This window comes from Salvelinus fontinalis, chromosome 12 (assembly GCF_029448725.1).
Source record: "Salvelinus fontinalis isolate EN_2023a chromosome 12, ASM2944872v1, whole genome shotgun sequence".
Taxonomy (NCBI): Eukaryota; Metazoa; Chordata; class Actinopteri; order Salmoniformes; family Salmonidae; genus Salvelinus; species Salvelinus fontinalis.
Window position 1 is genome coordinate 18,916,002 of NC_074676.1, and position 20,390 is coordinate 18,936,391.

At 40.8% G+C, this 20,390-nt stretch overlaps 1 protein-coding gene across 1 annotated transcript in view; it reads left to right on the top strand.

Moving 5' to 3' along the window:
* The window catches only part of LOC129866915 (CD44 antigen-like), a 34,708-nt gene extending 14,318 nt beyond the window's left edge, over positions 1–20,390 (top strand). Inside the window, exons 2-8 of the mRNA XM_055939943.1 lie at positions 4,659–4,830; positions 6,996–7,135; positions 8,517–8,615; positions 12,601–13,035; positions 15,688–15,777; positions 16,482–16,560; positions 16,666–20,390. Coding sequence (XP_055795918.1) covers positions 4,659–4,830; positions 6,996–7,135; positions 8,517–8,615; positions 12,601–13,035; positions 15,688–15,777; positions 16,482–16,560; positions 16,666–16,879 — 1,229 coding nt within the window. The 3' untranslated portion in view covers positions 16,880–20,390. The remainder of the gene's footprint in view (positions 1–4,658; positions 4,831–6,995; positions 7,136–8,516; positions 8,616–12,600; positions 13,036–15,687; positions 15,778–16,481; positions 16,561–16,665) is intronic.

Sequence of the window (20,390 nt, forward strand, 5' to 3'; positions counted from 1 at the left end):
TTTCCACGTCATTTCAATTAAATTATGTTGAACCAACATGAAATAGACCTTGAACTGACGTCTGTGCCCAGTGGGTATATTCAAATGCATGATATATTTTGGTGAGTGTTCTGTGGCAAATTTTTGTCACAATAGACAAACATAGGTTCAGAACAACCCAGGGTATGACGCAACGTCATCTTGTAACCCTATCAGACCCGAGGCCCCAGCAAAAATTGGCTTTTCATTCATTCATTCTTTCTTTTACCTGTATATCCAGTGCTTATATTTAGCCTCACATTGAAGTGTTTCACCATTTTCTTTTCAGGACAACCTGAGTTACAAGTATAAAACAACACAATTTGACATAAACAGTTGCATTCATGAGTTATATTGACAAATGTCAAAATAGAAATGTCAGCCAAGGCAAAAACCTGATAAAAAATGAATTTATATGAATGCTGTAAGTACAGAAAATGTTGCTTAGTGGAAAATTAATATCCAACTAGTGATAATTGTTTGCAGTTTGTGACAGCAACTATGTAAACTATTATAGACACGATGTCCTGGGATTTCCTGTGATTTTCTATGCAGAAGAACCACTCACCTTCTAACGACTCTAGTGTAGCTTGTGAACGTCATTGAGCAAAAAACGTTACACGTGCGTGTCCGTTAGAGTCTCAGCTTTTCAATAGTTTGTAGTTCAAACCCTTCTGACTCTACGACATTTTTATAAAAAAGACCCAGCTCATGGCCTCTTTGGGATCCTACATTGTCTTACAAACACCGATCTAGGTCAGCCCCTGTTAATCACACAGACCAATTGTACAACCCAGAAGTCTGTAGCTCAAACACACAATGTTTAAACAGGGTTAGAAGACCTAAGTCACACTGGCGAGACAGTGGGACTAATATAACTTATGACATCAAAGCAGTATGACATTGTTTGGCTTGCTTGTATGACATTAAAGCGATATTTATAATAATCCTCAACTTCTCATCTTTCAAAACACATTGAGTCCTCTTAATTTACAGCATTTCCCTCACTCAGACAACAAACAAAATTCTACATTTGCCCAATTAGTGGGTTCTTTAACAAGGTACTGAGTAAAGAGTCTGAATACTTATGTAAATGTCATATTTATGTTTTTCATTTTTAACAAATTAGCAAACATTTCTGAAAACCTGTTTCTACTTTGTCATTATGCGGTATTGTGTGCAGATTTATGAGGGGGAAAAAACAGTTTAATACATTTTAGAAGAGGCTGTAACCCGAACAAAAAGTGGAAAAAGTCAAGGGGTTTAAATACATTCCGAAGGCACTGTATACTATAGTAATCACTGTAGTGTTTTTGTTTTTTACATTACCGTAGTATTCACTGAAGTGTTTTTGCTGTCTGTATAATACCTAAGTAATAATGCCCAAGGGGGTGTGGTAAATGGCAAATACACTCTGCCATGGCTAAGGGCTGTTCGTAAGCATGACACAAGGTGAATAGCCATATACCACAAACCCCCGAGGTGCCTTATTGCCATTATAAACCAACGTAATTAGAAGAGTAAAAATGAATTGTTTGTCATAACCGTGGTATACGGTCTGATATACCACGGCTGTCAGCCAATCACGGACAAACTGAAATGGTCCACCCATACAGACAGCGTGGTGAAGAAGGCGCAACAGCTCCTCTTCAACCTCAGAAGGCTGAAGAAATTTGGCTTGTCACCAAAAACACTCACAAACTTTTACAGATGCACAATCGAGAGCATCCTGTCGGGCTGTATTACTGCCTGATACGGCAACTGCTCCGCCCATAACCGTTAGGCTCTCCAGAGGGTAGTGAGGTCTGCACAACGCATCACCGGTGGCAAACTACCTGCCCTCCAGGACACCTACACCACCCGATGTCACGGAAAGGCCAAAAAGATCATCAAGGATAACAACCACCCGAGCCACTGCCTGCTCACCCCGCTATCATCCAGAAGGCGAGGTCAGTACAGGTACATTAAAGCTGGGACCGAGAGACTGAAAAACAGCTTCTATCTCAAGGCCATCAGACTGTTAAACAGACATCACTAACATTGAGTGGCTGCTGCCAACAAACTGACTCAAATCTCTAGCCACTTTAACAATAAAAAATGGATGTAATAAATGTACCACTAGTCATTTTAAACAATGCCACTTTATATAGTGTTTACATACCCTACATTACTCATCTCATATGTATATACTGTACTCTATACCATACTGCATCCTGCCTATGCCGGTCGGCCATCCCTCACCAATATGTACAAATTCTTATTAATTCCTTTACACTTGTGTGTATAAGGTAGTTGTTGTGAAATTGTTAGATTACTTGTTAGATATTACTGCATGGTCAGAACTAGAAGCACAAGCATTTCACTAAACTCGCGTTAACATCTGCTAACCATGTGTATGTGACCAATACAATTTGATTTGATTTGATTTAAACAGCATTCAGGGCTTGATACCTCAGTTTATAGTACACTCCAATCTCATCATTAAGCTGGAGGCCCTGGGTTTCAACCCCGCCCTGTTCGATTGGGTCCTGGATTTCCTGACGGGCCACCCCCAGGTGGTGAAGGTAGGGAACAACATCTCCACTTCGCTGATCTTCAACACTGGGGCCCCACAAGGGTGCGTGTTCAGCCCCCTCCTGTACTCCCTGTTCACCCCTGACTGTGTGGCCATGCATGCCTCCAACTCGATCATCAAGTTTGCAGACGACGGGCCTCCCAAGTGGCGCAGTGGTCTAAGGCACTGCATCGCATCACAGTGCTAGCTGTGCCACTAGAGATTCTGGGTTCGAGTCCAGGCTCGGTCGCAGCCAGCCTCGACCTGGAGACCCATGGGGCGGCACACAATTAGCCCAGCGTTGTCCGGGTTAGAGGAGGGTGGCAGGGATGTCCTTGTCCCATAGCGCACCAGCGACTCCTGTGGCAGGCCACTCGGAGTGTGGTGTCAAGAAAATAACCTCATACTCAATGTCATCAAAACAAAGGAGATGATCGTGGACTTCAGGAAGCAGCAGAGGGAGCGCCCCCCCTAAGCACATCGATGGGACAGCAGTGGAGAAGGTGGAAAGTTTTAAGTTCCTCTGCGTACATATCACGGAAAAACTGAAATGGTCCACCCACACAGACAGTGTGGTGAAGAAGGCACAGAAGGGACAGCGCCTCTCAAACTCAGGAGGATGAAGAAATGTGACTTGTCACCTAAAACCCTCACAAACTTTTACAGATGCGCAACTGGTGACCTAGAGGCCGGAGAGGGAGCACACATGACACATGTGATTAGCATGAGGTTGTAAGTAAGAAAAATATTTCCCATGACATAGACATGGCTGATATGGGCAGAAAGCTTAAATTATTGTTAATCTAACTGCACTGTCCAATTGACAGTAGCTATTACAGTGAAAGGATATCGTACTATTGTTTGAGGAGAGTGCACAATTATGAACTTGAAAATGTATTATTAAACCAATTAGGCACATTTGGGCAGTCTTGATACAACATTTTGAACAGAAATGCAATGATTCATTGGATCAGTCTAAAACTTTGCACATACACTGCTGCAGTCTAGTGGCCAAAATCAAAATTGTGCCTGGGCTAGAATAATACATTATGGCCTTTCTCTTGTATTTCAAAGTTGATGGTACAAAAAAACAAGAAAAAAACGCATGCTTTTTTCGTTGTATTATCTTTTACCAGATCTAATGTGTTATATTCCCCGACATTAATTTCACTATTCCACAAACTTCAAAGTGTTTCCTTTTAAATTATATCAAGAATATGCATATCCTTGCTTCAGGTCATGAGATACAGGCAGTTAGATTTGGGTGTGTCATTTTAGATGAAAATTTAAAAAAGGGTCAGATCCTTAAGAGGTTTTAAATCTACTGGGCACAGACGTCATTCAAAGTCTATTCCACGTTGGTTCAACATAATTTAATTGAAATGATGTGAAAACAACATTGATTCAACCAGTGTATTGTGTGTATTGTTGTGAAATGATTAGATATTACTTGTTAGATATTTCTGCACTGTTGGAGCTAGAAACACAAGCATTTTGCAACACCCGCAATAACATCTGCAAATACGTGTATGTGACCAATACAATTTGATTTGATTTGTGTGCCCTGTGGTGTGTTTCTCATGTCTGTTATACATTTGTTAACCCAAAATTGTGATAAAAATTATAACTTTATTGCAAATACCACTGGGAAATGAATTTGTTTCACCCATCTGTTTTATTTGTCACCAGTTGATCTTGTGTCTAGTACGTTGTGTGAAACTGACCACCTGACCTGCCAAGAGCAAAGGGAAAATTGTGATGGAAACTTGACTGTGAATACCAAATTTATTGCAAATGCCAGTGGGAAATGAATTTGTTTGACCCATCTGTTTTGTTTGTTACCAGTTGGGCTTGTGCCTAGTTAGGTGTGTGTAACTGACCACCTAACCTGACAAGAGCAATGCCTCGTTATTTTTGGACATATTGAAAAGTAACCTTTCTTCCACCATGTGTTCTTTCAGTCTTTTGATGATGTCCAAATATGATAGTTTTCAAATTCATAGTAACAAAATGGCCGCCATGCAATGTCTCACTGGCAAATTTCCTTAAAACTAACCTCTCTCCCACCTTCTCCTCCTTCCCTCAGCTACAGTAAAATCACGTAGCTGCAGCCATGCCGGAGTGTTCCACGTGGAAGGAGAAACTCGCTACTCATTGACCTTGGACCTAGCCAAGAAGCTGTGTGAGAGCCTGGGTATCACCATTGCCAGCAAGGAACAGGTCATCGAGGCCCATGCCCAAGGCCTAGAGACCTGCAGGTGAGGTCACACACCTGTCTTCATGATAACAGAGCCTCTGCTTAGGAACCGCAGGACATGCCGTATCAAAGAGTAAAGAACAGCTTTAAGGAAAGAGATCAGCAAGATGTTTCCCTGAGACTAGTGGTCCTGTTCCAATATTCACACTAGCATACCACTTAGAATCAAGCTACGTATGTATTGGACATGTGTTTGTGGTATACTAGTATGGCCATTGAAAAATACTTGTGAATCCCTTCTGTAAGTGTTTTTAAAAAATGTGGTAGGCTTATCACTCACTGAATGACGTTCTCTAAATCAAAAACACCCCTGTTGAAAAAGAAGCATAGACCAGCATATGATGGTAACTAGTGCTGGTTTTGCTGGTAATCAGCCTTCGTTGTGATTTTTGAAAAACATTTCGGCCATACTTAGCAGCTAAAAGCTGAATTGCAGTACACGGCACATACAAGTATCTCGAAACACTTTAAAAACAAAACAAACATTAAAAAAATATGAATGATGTGAGTATGCAGAAGGACTGGACTACTAAGTTCTCAGTACGTTACTTCACGCCTCCAACAGATGGAGAGACAGTCAATAGCACAAGGTTTGAGCAGAGGGAGGTGCAGGTGGTCAACAGGAGGAGCTGAGCAGTTAGATCAGGTCGTCCAGGGGCAGGCAGGTAGCTCAAAGAGTCTCCCCATCTGTCTTCTCTGTAGTGGTAGGACACTTGTAGAATGAGATGCAGTTTGCATTTTAGCTCCACATGCAGGATTCAGTCCACACATCAATTCGGAGAAATACTCTTGAGTAATGAATTCCTCACTGCCAACTTGTCATGGCACTGTAGTCCCACTCTTGGATCGAGACCGTAGAAACATCCCAATGTAGGCCAATGTACTGAAATCAAAACAGCTTGTAACTAGCATTATTTACTTGCCAACTTTCAAAAGCTGGTTTGCAATTAAATCTTGGGAAGGAGGTTTTGTTTGTTTATCCAGACTAAATCTATACACATGTGGCTATTCAAAAACAAAAAGAAAGTAAAATGATTAATTAAAAAAAGTGTAAATATTTCCATATTTAGAAAATATACATGGGCTCTCTGCCTAGGCTGCCAATAGAGTGCCATGGCAACTGTACAACTTATGCTGGTGAAGTTGATATGCTGATGACCAGTACTAGCTGGTCACCAGAAAAACCAGCACCAAAGTGCCTAATTATTTAAGACAATATAATACATATCAAAAGGCCTGCAAATCACATTATGCTGGCTTACAAAGTGATGTTTCATTCCTATTAGTATCCAGACAGAGTGGGGATATCCAACAATTGAAACTGTTCAGTATGGGTTAGGATGATGAATAATTGAGACTACCTAAACATCTAAACTGGACAACCATTTCAGTAACGGTGCATTCAATCCAACTAACAGATTGGATTCGTTTGGAAACATTTATGTAATTTTTCTTTGTGTAGCATAAAACTAACAAATCAATCAATGTACATGCAAAAACACAGATATTGAATAAAAAAAATTAAAAAATCTAACTGCAATAGAGGATTCTGGGAAATATGATAATGATGGGCGTGGTTTTACCAGCTAGACCATGCTGGTCAGACCAGCTTGACCAACTAGACCATGCTTGACCAGCATGGACAAGCTTGGTCACCAGCATACCAGCATCACCAGCATATCAGCATGAGCTGGTCACCAGCATCAACAGCTTGACTAGGTAGTCAGACAGCCTTACCAGCTAGATCATGCTAGTCAGACCAGCACTGACCAGCATAGACCAACATGGACCTTTCGGTTTCGGGGGGTTTTGCAGGGAAAACGGTAATGGTCAATAAATTGTATGATTACGGAGCCCTGTATGGTGTTCCTTATCTCAACTTAAACACTGCTAGCAGTATTGATTTATTGTGTCAATATAAATGATTGTTTACCTTAATTGACATTTAATCTCCTATTTAGATCAAGTACAAGGACACACCGAAAATAAAAAGTATTGTGTTATCTTGCTTCACCTCTACTTTAACTACATACTTTTTTGCCTATATTTGACATATTTCTTAAGTATTGCTGATAATTCTGTGGTGTAAGCTACAAACATTCTAAAGCTAATGGCTAACATACTATAGCAATTGGATCTTAAATTCTATTTGCCATTTGATTCTAGATATGGTTGGATCAGCAACGGAAACACCACCATCCTCAGACAAAAGGCTCGTGTTAACTGTGCAAACAACACCACTGGGGTCTTCTTCCATCATGTCTCTCCGGAACAACCCTTTGATGCCTTCTGTTTCAATGCATCAGGTGAGTTTTTATTTTTTCATTGTTCATATTGACCAGGATCTGGCTTCCCAAAAGTATGTTAATGCTAAGATAATTGTTAGAACCTTTGTAGGAGCTGTAACGGCTTTCTTCCTGGGATGAAGGAGAGGACCAAAATGCAGCGCAGTTAGTGTTCAACATGTTTAATATAATGAACACTTACAACAATACAAAAACAACAAATGTGAAAAACCGAGACAGTCCTATCTGGTGCAGACCACAAACACAGAGACAGGAAACAACCACCCACAATCCCCAACACAAAACAAGCCACCTATATATGATTCTCAATCAGGGACAACGATTGACAGCTGTCTCTGATTGAGAACCATATTAGGCTGGACACAGAAACAGACAAACTAGACACACAACATAGAATTCCCACCCAGCTCACGTCCGGACCAACACTAAACAAGCAAAACACATAAGAACTATGGTCAGGACGTGACAGGAGCATCGTTAATTCTCAGAGCTGTTTCTCCAAACTATTGTAACTTAAGTTGAACTTGAAAACACTCATTAATTACCAACTGCCTCAGACCACTTATAGAACAGTGCGTTAATAGATGCTTTTTTGCCCTTTGTTTTATTGTCGTATGAAGCTGGTCTTCTTTTTAAACAATCTTTATTAAGAGTTGTCATTATATTGCGAGGATCTGCAGTTTTATCCGAATTTTTGTTCTGTTTTGTCCTCCGTTATTTGAGTGATTTATACACAGAAGATCTCCGCGAAACATAGAGACAATGAGATGACTGCAATCAAAAAATATACATACATTATAGGATACATAGCACATAGGCCTATATATTTAACTCATATTAAAATCTATTTCATGTTCAACCGAGTTCTATTTTGCTAATTGTAGGCTATTGTCTGTAATTTTTCAGTATATGTTTCATGATGTGTAAAAACAAATGTGCGCAATGATGTCCCAAATCTGTGATTTAGTGCATTATTAATGGGAAGCATTAGAAAAAGCAGCAATATTAGCAGCCATATAAGTGATAATATTTCTCTAGGAGCTGATCCGTCGTCAGTAAGTAATTCCAATGTTATGGGAAGATTTGAATGGAGAAAGCTCATCCAAGATTAGCGCTGCCTTTCTCCCGATCCTACCAGTATCGACACATGCTCCAACAACGCACTTAGGGAAAGTTCTCCCTATGTGTTGATTTGAGAAATGCATGTGTCGTCCGGAAACTGGGCCTAGTTTTGGCACAATGATCCCTTAAAACACACATAAATCTTAATGACTCTTGCCATCCTCGCCATTCTTAGAACTTGGACTATAATATATGCTGAAGATAATTACACATTTGTGCTATGTTTCTCATCCCTGATCCCAACCTCTGTTTTTGACAGATTTGGCTGACAAGAACTGTGATGCGGCCACCAACCTTGATTCAACAGGACCAGAGAGTGTTCAGGTGACAGATGTAGACCTTGCTTCAGATGCTGCAGGTCAGTCCTGTCTTTTTCACCAGTCACGTCATCAACACCACAATCAATAGAATCATCAAAATCATAACCTTTTCCGTCACCTCTGTATTTCATACAGTATGCCATTCCGCGGCTACACTTTGATTTATTAGGATCCCCATTAGCCAATGCCAATAGCTACTGTCTTACTAGGGTCCGACACATAACGAAAAGACATTCCAATTTAACATGTAGTGTGTGTGCGTGTATATCAGTTACACATACGGTACATACACACAACAAGTAGGTCACATGGGGGAGAGGCAGTGTGCCATGAGCTGTTGCTTTACTTGTTTTTTGAAACCAGGTTTGCTGTTCACTTGCGCTATAGACAATGGAAGGGAGATTCTTATTTTTTATTTAACCTTAATTTAACTAGGCAAGTCAGTTAAGAACAAATTCTTATTTTCAATGACGGCCTAGGAAAAGTGGGTTAACTGCCTTGTTCAGGGGCAGAACAACAGATGTTACCTTGTCAGCTCGGGGATTTTATCTAGCAACCTTTCGGTTACTGGCCCAATGCTCTAATGCACTAGGATACCTGCCGCCCCAGATTCATGCACTCATGGTTCTGTATAATACTGTATGTTTCCTTGAATGTGTTCTGGACCTGGGGACTTTGAATAGACCCCTGGTGGCATGGCTGGTGGGGGAAGTGTGTGTATCAGCGCTGTGTGTAAGTTGACAAACAATTTGGAATTTCCAACACAGTAATGTTTCTTATAAAAACAAGAAGTGACGCAGTCAGTCTTTCCTCAACTCTTAGCCAAGAGCACCTGGCATGCATAGTATTAATATTAGCCCTCTGATTACAATGAAGAGTTCGACGTGTCGCTCTGTTCAGGGCCAGCTGCAACTTAACTAGGTCTTTCTTTGCAGCACTTGACCATATGACTGGACAATAATCAAGATAAGAAAAAACTAGAGCCTGCACGACTTGCTTTGCGGAGTGTGGTGTCAAAAAAGCACAGCATCTCTTTATTACAGACATACTTCTCCCCATCTTTACAACCATTGAATCTATATGTTTTGACCATTACAGTTTACAATCTAAGGTAATACCAAATATTTTAGTCTGCTCAACTTGTTCAACAGCCACACCATTCATTTCCAGATTCAGCTGAGGTCTAGAACTTAGGGAATGATTTGTACCAAATATAATGCTCTTAGTTTTAGAGATGTTCAAGACCAGTTTATTATTGGCCACCCATTCCATAACCTCTCTGGGATATGTGGGACGCTAGCTTCCCAACTGGCCAACATCCAGTGAAAATGCAGAGCGCCAAATTCAAATAAATTACTATAAAAAAAAAATTCCCCAGAAATCACACATGCAATACACCAAATTAAAGCTACACTTGTGAATCCAGCCAACGTGTCAGATTTCAAAAAGGCTTTACGGCGAAAGCAAACGATGCTATTATCTGAGGACAGCACCCCAGCAAACAAACATATACAATCATATTTCAACCCTCAAGGCGCGACACAAAACGCAGAAATAAAGATAGAATTCATGCCTTATCTTTGACGAGCTTCTTCTGTTGGCACTCCAATATGTCCCATAAACATCACAAATGGTCCTTTTGTTCGATTAATTCCGTCGATATATATCCAAAATGTCCATTTATTTGGGCGTTTGATCCAGAAAAACACCGGTTCCAACTCGCGCAACATGACTACAAAAGTTACCTGTAAGCTTTGTCCAAACATTTCAAACTACTTCCTAATACAACTTTAGGTATTTTTTTACGTAAATAATTGATCTAATTTAAGACGGGATATACTGTGTTCAATACCGGAGGAAAACAATGTGTAGCGAGCCTCTGTGTAACGTGCCTCTAACAATGATTACACTTCCCTCTAGTCTCGTTCTGAACAGTGCTACTTCTTAATTTCTCAAAGGAAAAACCTCAACCAATTTCCAAAGACTATTGATATCCAGTGGAAGCAATAGGAACTGCAAGAAAGTCAATTGGAAATCTGGATTCCCAATGAAAACACATTGAAAAGAGAGTGACCTCAAAAATAAAAAAAATCTGAATGGTTTGTCCTCTGGGTTTTGCCTGCCAAATAAGTTCTGTTATACTCACAGACATGATTCAAACGGTTTTAGAAACTTCAGAGTGTTTTCTATCCAAATCTACATAATAATACACATATCTTAGCTTCTGGGCCCGAGTAGCAGGTAGTTTAATTTGGGCACGCTTTTCATCCAAAATTCCGAATGCTGTCCCTTATCTTAGAGAAGATAACAAACTGTAACTCTTTGTAAAGGTTATCAGTGACTTCATTAGCTGTGGTTGCATTAGCTGTGGTTGCTGATGTGTACATGGTTGAATCACCAGCATATATGGACACACATGCATTGTTTATTGCCAGTGGCAGTTCACTGGTCAAATTAGAAAAGAGTAGATAGCCTAGAGAACTGCCCTGTGGTACACAACACTTTACATGTTTGACATTAGAGACGCTGTAAAGGGTGCGTGCTGGTGTCAGGGAAGTCAGGCGCAGGAGAACAAACTTGGTATAAATGGAGTCGTTTAATAAGTAACATATACAAAAATAATGAAAGTGGGTACAAAACCTGTCACACACCAGAATATAATAAGCACCAATACATGCAACAAACAATCACCGACAAGGACATGAGGGGAAACAGAGGGTTAAATACACAATATGTAATTGATGGGATTGGAACCAGGTGTGATGGAAGACAAGACAAACCCAATGGAAAATTAAAAATGGATCAGTGATCTCTAGAAGGTTGGTGACGTCGACCGCCGAACACCGCCCGAACAAGGAGAGGGACCGACTTCGGCGGAAGTCGTGACAGACGCTTCCATTAAAGAAAACCCTCTGAGTTCTATTAGATAGATAGCTCTGGATTCCCAATATGGCAGAGGTTGAAAAGCCATAAAACATACATTTTCTCAACAACAGTTTATGGTCAATAATATCAAAGTATGCACTGCAATCTAACAGTACAACTCCCACAATCTTCTTATTACCAATTTCTTTCAACCAATCATTAGTCATTTGAGTCAGTGCCGTACATGTAGAGTGCTCTACTCTATAAGCATGCTGAAAGTCTGCTGTTAATTTGTTTTCAGCAAGCTGATAGGTCTGCAGTTAGAACCAGTAAAGGCCGCTTTACCACTCTTAAGTAGCGGAATGACTTTGGCTTCCCTCCAGGTCTGAGGACAAAGACTTTCTTCTAGGCTCAGATGAAAGATATGACAGATAAGAGTGGCTATAGAGTCAGCTACCATCCTCAGTAGCTTTCCATCTAAGTTGTCAACGCCAGGATGTTTGTCATTACTGATCGATAACAAAACATTTTCCTCCTCTCCCACACTAACTTTACTAAATTCAAACTTGCAATGCTTTTGTTGTTGGCATTTCCCGCCTAAGGTTTGCCCACTTTGCCAATGAAGTAATCATTAAATTAATTGGCAACATCAACATCTTATTAGTTGAAAGATGGAGTTGAATTTGTCTTTTTGCCCACTATCTAGTAGTAAGTAAGCCTTGGACAAGTAAGGATTATCTAAGCCAGAACGGCCCATAGGGGCAGGAGCCTATGTCCTGATTCTGTAGCATATGGCAGCTTGATGTACAAGTATAGCCCCTGGACAGGGCCTACACTATCTTCCTCTGGATTTTTGACAGAACGGATTTCCTCAGATATTCACTACTAGGATGTCCGAGAGAATGCCAAGAGTGTGCAAAGCTGTCATCAAGGCAAAAGGTGGCTACTTTAAAGAATCTAGAATATGAAATATCTTTTGATTTGTTGAACACTTTTTTGGTTAGTACATGATTCCATATGTGTTATTTCATAGTTTTGATGTCTTCACTATTATTCTGCAATGTAGAAAATAGTACAAATTAAGTAAAACCCTTGAATGAGTCGGTGTGTCCAAGCGTTTGACTGGTACAGAATATCTCTGGTCTGTTTTTCACACAGGCCCTGAGGATGGAGCCCAGCCTGAGGCCACCGTCAACCCCGATCCTGACACCCAGGACACCACCTCCGCCCCTGGAGAAAAGGGAGCAGAGAGCACCACTGAGGTAATGGAAGCAGTGGACACAGACCAGCCTGCACCCACTGAGGCCAGCCCAGTAAACCCAACAGCATGGGCTGAGGATGATGCTTCAGAAGGGGCAGCCACAGAAAGCTCTGTCATTAAAGAGCAGGTTGAGGGAAATGAGACCCAGGAAGCCAGCCCCACGGAGCACCCTGTGATGGTCACTGAGATGGAAGAAACCACTGTGTCTGGGATGTTGCCTTCTGCCTCAGAGGAGGAGGGGGCCTCTTCTATGGCACCAGCTGTTAAAGAGCCAGGAGAACCACAGGGCCGGGCCAGAGAGGAGGATTTACAGGAGGAGGTGGAGGTACAAGGTAAGGAAAGACTGTTTGTAACATACATAATATTACATACATAATGCTGTTTTTTGCTTTGTCGTTCAGTTTGGTATCTTGAAAAAAATGCTGACAATTCATTTCAATAAAATAGCACACTTTAAAATACAAATACATCTCAAGTAAATCATCTCTCATGTCAGAACAGTAAAACATAACATTCATAAAACATGTTTGTCATAGGATGTTTGTCATAGGATGTTTGTCATAGGATTGCTCTGACAGGATGACAGCTCACCACCACAAAGCTTCCCCTGAGCCTAAGAAAAAGCTGTTTCAATACTCAAGTGCAGAATTTTCAAAGGGTAGAATGTCCTTTTGTACATTAATGCATTGCTTTTGGCAAAATGTTGAACTAGCAACCTTTGTCCAGTCAGTGTTATCACCTGTGAGAGAGCGAATTTATGTGAATACCTTATGTTATTTTTAGTGCTACATTGATATTGGTTACTGCATTGTTGGGTTTGGAGCTTCCAAGAAAGGCATTTCACTGTACTTGTGCACGTGACATTAAAACTGAAATATTTATATACATGAAGGTGTTCTTCTTTAGACACTTGGTGACACCCCAGCGAGAGAAACGTGGTGGGCTGTGGTTAGGAAGCCTAAACTAAAGACACACTCTATGATTATTTCAAATAGCACGTCAAATAGCACGTTTAGCCTAATATAAATATACTTTGACGACTTTTATTCCAACAAAAAAACACCAACAAAAACATAGACAAATCTCCACGATGAAACTTTAATACTATGACATGAATCTATATAAGAAAACAAAATATCCTGAAAGTTGTACAAGACTTTTACAGATGTATCAACGAAACATCTTCAGTTCTACTGAACGGATCAACGCCATGTAAGAACTGGTCTTGCCAGAATCACTAAAACACATCACTATAATATCACTTCTCTTCTCTGTCCGTACTGGACTTTTCTACTGTTTCCAAGGCGACTCAAACATTTAGTGCTTTGAAGGTGATTCATTTAATCATATGAATCTCTAAATATACATCTGCATGCTCGTCATTCTCCTTAAAACTTCTGTCAGGATGCATTATCATGCAATCTCTAATACAGTCTTCTATGACTTTCCTCTGCAGCTGAGATGTTAAAAGTTCATATTAAAAAAGTGAAGAGCAGAACTAACACCATATTTACCTGTTGAAACTGAATGACTTTTTGACATTTAGAACTATCCCTAACATTTTCTTGAGAAGGATTCTTGTAACAGATGGCCGACCACCCACACACAACAAAGTTTGGTCCGACTCTGGAAAGTTAGAGAACTAACCTCGCCCCCTGGTGTTGGGGTGTGAAAATGATTGTGGATTAAAACTCAGAACTCTCACTTCAATTTCAACTGTTGTTTGTGGCTCACTATGTTTGGGCATTTAGTGTTATATAGGACATATGGTAACAGTTCTAAAAGCTATACCCCACTTTATAGAAACCTTCTCAAGTGCAAGGATTCATTTGTATTTACATAGTCCGCTCTGGTTGCTGAAATAAGAAGCTAGAATCAAAACAGTAAAGCTGTATTTTAATTACACTCAGATTCATGAAAACATATTCCATAGAGACTTGAAAGTTTGTCTTTCTGTGCGTGTCCTCTGAGGAGTTTGTTTGAAGAGGTCTCCCCCTGTTGTGACCAGATAAGGGAGAGGGAGAAAGAGAGGAACACTACTGACAGTGTCACAGAATGACTCTTCCTCACAACTCTGAGTCTGCACTGGCTCAAATTCTCAATGCTTTACGTGACCTCTCTCTGCATAAATGGTTTAATGTAAACTGTTTATAGTACTGCTGTGCAACACTGAGCTATATATTCATCCTGATTAGTGAAACCCAGGTTGGGTTATAAAATAACATCTGCTGCCTCACTAGCTTTTATTATGTGAATTATATCACATTATGGTTGGATTCTTATTATTGCATTTTTTTCTGTATTTTGAGACAGTTTCTAAGTGGTAGAGAGGACGACAGTAGGAAGGGTGGAAATGGGAGTTGATCCGGTTCCGGCAGAGGACATAGGCCTATTTCTATGGGGAATAGCTCCCCATTCAACCAAATCATGCACTACCTTTCCACCAGAGCCCTGTGTGAGGAATATGGTGACATTGATTTACCCTATGAGATAGAATCTCAGATCAAAAATCACGACCTGTTCTGTGACTGGTTAAAGTTATGGGCAGTGTATTACATTGCTCTCTTTATTCCACTTGGCACAATGTCACTTACTCATCAATAATTCATAAATCACGTTATAATATTCCATGAACAGATTCACGCAGGTGACCAAATTACTCAAGATTTTACTTCTGGGTTACATAGACAAATCACTTTTCAATTAAATGTTGGCATTCACTCTCAGGTTCCAACTCTCAGGTTCCAACTCTCAGGTTCCAACTCTCAGGTTCCAACTCTGCCCCAAAGGAACAGTTCTGCATTTCTTAGTATGTTCGGTGCATTCCACAGCTAATAAATCTGCCCTATAGTAGCACATGATTCCTGGTCATCAAATGATTATATTCATGACATGATTCCTGAAGTTGGCATCTACGTGTAAACCATGTGTGAGACGTTCGAGATGTTTGTTTAACACTGTCTCTCCCTGTTATCCCCATAAAGCCTCCACGCAGCCCATTCCTAATGGGAAGATGAATCCAGGTATGGGAGCAGACCCTACTCCAGCTGGGCAGGAGATCAATAGCACATCAAGTGAGTGGCCCACTACCCCTAATAACGCTACTACATGGATGGGCATGCGGCCCACTGCCCACCTTTTGAAGGCCCTCATATTGTTTTACTCCAGTCGGGGGTCTCAACTTCCTGTTGCGAGTTTGAATAGTAGACTACACAAGGTGCAATTTCGAAATGTGCGTTGTGCATCAGCAGTCTTCCTCTTGTCATGTCAGTCACTGATAGTCACTTAATTAGCACATGTCAGCTAACATTAGTTTAGGGGCCAGCAATCTAAACTTGTAGTTATCAAGGTCAGATTACCGCCTGGGGGGGCCCTATTGATTTTGTTAGTCATTCACAGTCAGATATCAAATTAAAAACAGCTCACTTTCCTCTCCACCCATGGTAAAATGAGTAATGGGCAGTTGGCGGGTGGGGGTTGGCGGCAGCGGCACAACTGCGGCCCCTCATGATGAGGTCAGATCTTTTGTAACCCCCCCTCCATCAAAGTTGCCAATCCCTGCTCTACTAGTAGTAATAATACGATTACTGTACATGACATTAGTGATCCATGTAATAATGTTAATGTCATTTTAATGGATTATATGGTTTAATGGATTAATAATGGAGAAAATAATTACATCTACATAGCGCTTTACAAATCACATTGTATGAGGGTACACATTAAGAGGCATTTGCTACACGTCATTCAACTTTTATCATTATGTTCCTCTGTGCAGATTTGCTGATCATTGTGGTAGTGCTTGTGGCACTGGTTGCTATTCTCCTCACGTGTGTTGTTGTGGTCAAGTATAAGAGGTAGGTCTCACTTCAGCAGTCCGAATTCTGGTCGGAAAATCTCTCTCTCTGTTAGCTGGTAACAGCAACCTAATGTGTACACTGTTCCCTCTCTCTGTCTGTTAGCTGGTGCGGTCAGCAGCAGACCCTGATGATCACCAACAAGGATGGGAATGAGGGTAACGGTGCGGCGGCGTCAGTGGCTAGCTCCCGTGCCCAGGAGAGAGAGCAGGAGATGGTGACCCTGATGAATAAAGAGAAGATCCAGGAAAACGGAAACACGGAGGAGTTCACCGCCATCACACTGGAGGAGTCCCCAGAGAAAGAACAGCTAGCGTGAGACAGTAGAGGAGGAGGAGAGTGAGAGAGGCAGAGAGTGTGGGAGGGAGAGAGTGAGGGAGTGAGTGAGTGAGTGAGTGAGTGAGTGAGTGAGTGAGGGAGTGAGGGAGTGAGGGAGTGAGGGAGGGAGGGAGTGAGTGAGTGAGTGAGTGAGTGAGTGAGTGAGTGAGTGAGTGAGTGAGTGAGTGAGAGAAGAACAGGTATGGGGGTCATGACACAGGGGCAGGACTAGAGAGAGGCTGGCTGGGATGGAGATGGACACTTTGGCCTGGTACCAAGCAGACGGACACGCTGAACATACCAGCTGGGGTTGGGGTGGTTGCTTTGTAAATGGAAGGGGTGGGTAATGCTGTATTGATTCTGTTTGTTGTTGTATTCTGGTGAGCATGGCTGGTTTGCCCCACCTACTTTTTACTAAGGTTCAACATCTGAAACTGGACCGACCCTTTCCCTGTCTGTAAGATGGGCTAGATAGTCCATAAAACCAAGACGAGCAAAATGATGATTTATAGCCTCCTATGTCACGGTGGTTAGAATGGGATAGTTTCCAGACCCAGGGTTTGGACTGAATTTTCAACAGCAGGGGTGTCAACCCAGGCTTCTGGAAAGACACAGAGATACAAACCTGTTGATATTCACCCCTGCCTTTCAATCAGGGTCTAATCTAAATCTGAGAAAATCATACTGGCTTCTCTAGCCAATAGGTACCATTAATTAATCATTTGAGTGCCAGGTTGAAATGAACCCTGCAGACCCTAGATAACTGGAGGTTGACAATGACAACCCTGATCTAAAGCCTGATGTATGCTTTTCTCTAAGTGGAGATGTTGATGGTGTGTGTGTGTGTGTGTGTGTGTGTGTGTGTGTGTGTGTGTGTGTGTGTGTGTGTGTGTGTGTGTGTGTGTGTGTGTGTGTGTGCGTGTGCGTGTGCGTGCGTGTGCGTGTGTGTGTGTGTGCGTGTGTGTGTGTGTGCGTGTGCGTGCGGAGAGATAAAGTGCGTTCATAAAGTTACAGGGATATAGGTGGGAGTTTTAAAGGTGGGGGATAGAGGGGCTTGGATGCCCTCTAAGTTCAATAGGAGATTCAGGTTTGAAGGACATTGTTGATAATGTGTCACTCAAAGCCTTTGAGGCATTGGGTTGGAAAATAGACACACGAACCCGCACACTCACAGAAATGTGAAAACTAAACAGATGTGGGTGGATAATTTGGCTCAATGTTCATTGTTTCTGATGATGGGTAAATGTGTGATGTTGTGGCCCACTGATGTCGTTTCTTTTGATATTAACCTTGTGTATATTTCACTTGTTTCCTGTGGATTGGGGTTTTATTTTGTTTTTACAAGAAAACACAATATTACTATTTAAATTTGTGCAGTTTGGATATTATTATTATTTTTTGCTTCTGTAAATAATGTATGGATATTATTCCAAATGGCTTAGAAATAGTGGTCAATCATCTTTTTGGCATGCACATGCCCTTTAATGATTAAAGAAAAGCTGCCATATTTGAGTTATTTAATCAAATGCAGAATTTAAGGAGGTGTTCAGTTGTGATAGAGCATTTGCAGTAGAGTGGATATTGTATGAATCAACTTGATGTACAGTATTCAAGACTGTGCATTTTAAATACCTTTATTATGATGTCAATTAACATGGTCTGTATACATGATTAAGTCATGTTGGATAGCACACAGGATTGTATGGAATATCAATAGCTTTCGGAGAAATGTAGCAATGCTCAGATTTGGATGTTGGGGTTCACATATATTGTACCATATAATTCACTTCATACTATATTGACAGAAGCGTGCAGTCTACAATGACCTGCATTGTGTAGTAATGCATTAAACTGTGATGAATATCATCCAATGGCACCTAACAGATAGAGCCCTAGGAGTGCTGGAGCACCTGCCCTTTTGCCCTCCTATGAAACATGTTCCCTTTTGATTGGTGGTGTTTTTAAAAACTAGTTTATTTTTCTCACTTGTAACTTTAAATGCAATGAATTTCTTATAAAAGTAGATAATTTCTCATGAACTCATTAATCTTGAAAAAAAGTCCCCTGCCACCGGAACAGTGCATTGCTACGCATGTCGTCATCACATGCACAAGCTTCCAACCTGTTCTAATATTATATTACAATATGTAATATGCATAAATATTTGCAGTGTACAAACTTAACATGATAAACAGGAATTACATTTATGCTAAATGGTGGCCCAAAATAACTATCTGAAAGCCACGCTTCCAATAAGCCATGCCTCCAATCTGATAGGTTGCCACCTCCACAATATATTATTAAAAAGGTTCATAATTGAACCCCCCCCCATCACAAAAAGGTTCCGGCTTGAACCTTTAACACAAGGGTTCCTTGAAGACCCTTTTCAGTTGGAAAGGTTTGCCGGTGGGGCAACCCAAACGGTTGTTCCAGTCACCTTTACTTCTAAGACAGTACCTTAGCGCTGATCAGCTGATATAGCCTAACCACCCCAGGAGTAGTTCAGGCTAGCAAAGAAGTAGTGATTCTTTCTAACTTCCTTTCTGTTTTTTTTTGTAAAATGAAAAAAAAATTGAATCTGGCTACAGGAGCAGTAGATATGTATGAAGGGAATTAAGGTCAATTTTTTTATTTAACTTTGAACACCTGCCCCATCAAAGGTCTGTGCATTGCCCAGGCACCCAATAACAATTGTTAACTGCCAGCATAACAACCAATCTACAACCCTGAGGAGTGACTGCCTCCCTCACTGACAAAACTATTACAAATGACCAGGACACACAGATGTTACAGTAATGGGCAGTAAAGTAGAACTCCAAGAACAGTTCTGGATTGTAATTCTCTGGTTTCCTTTGTAACAAAGGAGCGGAGGCCATCTTGTTCTGTGGCTTTCCCTTTTATGTGCAGCAGATGGAGGGATCAAATCAAATCAAATGTTATTTGTCACATGCTTTGTAAACCACAGGTGTATATGAACAGTGAAATGATTACTTACGGCCCTTCCCAACAAAGCAGTTAAAAAATAGTAGAAATAATATAAAAATATAAAAATATTAACATGAAAATAAATGCACAATTAGTAACAATAACTTGTATGGTTGTGTGTGGGATGGGGGGTAATGAATGCATGTGTCTCTGGCCAGGAGCTCTGTGTCTCCATACTGATCCAGGTCCCAAAGTGCCCATTGCTCCACACATCTAAATGACTACATATTCATCTTTATGCTGAATCTTTCATTCGTAGGCAAATCACTTCTATGTGTGGTTGTGTGTGGGTATTGTGACAGTACATTTGTCATGCCTTTTGAGTAAGAGGCAACCGATTTGAATCACTCCTTGTGTCCCAAGTTTTTTGAGGGCTTTTTGCCTCCATTTTTGTTTGCTTTCATGTGATTCACTTTGAGAAAAATTTGTTAATAATTTAGTGTAGGAGTGTGATGAATTAACAAAACTTTGTTAATGATAAAGATTTGTAAAGTCATGGATGAAATAAATGTGTATAGAGGAAATTA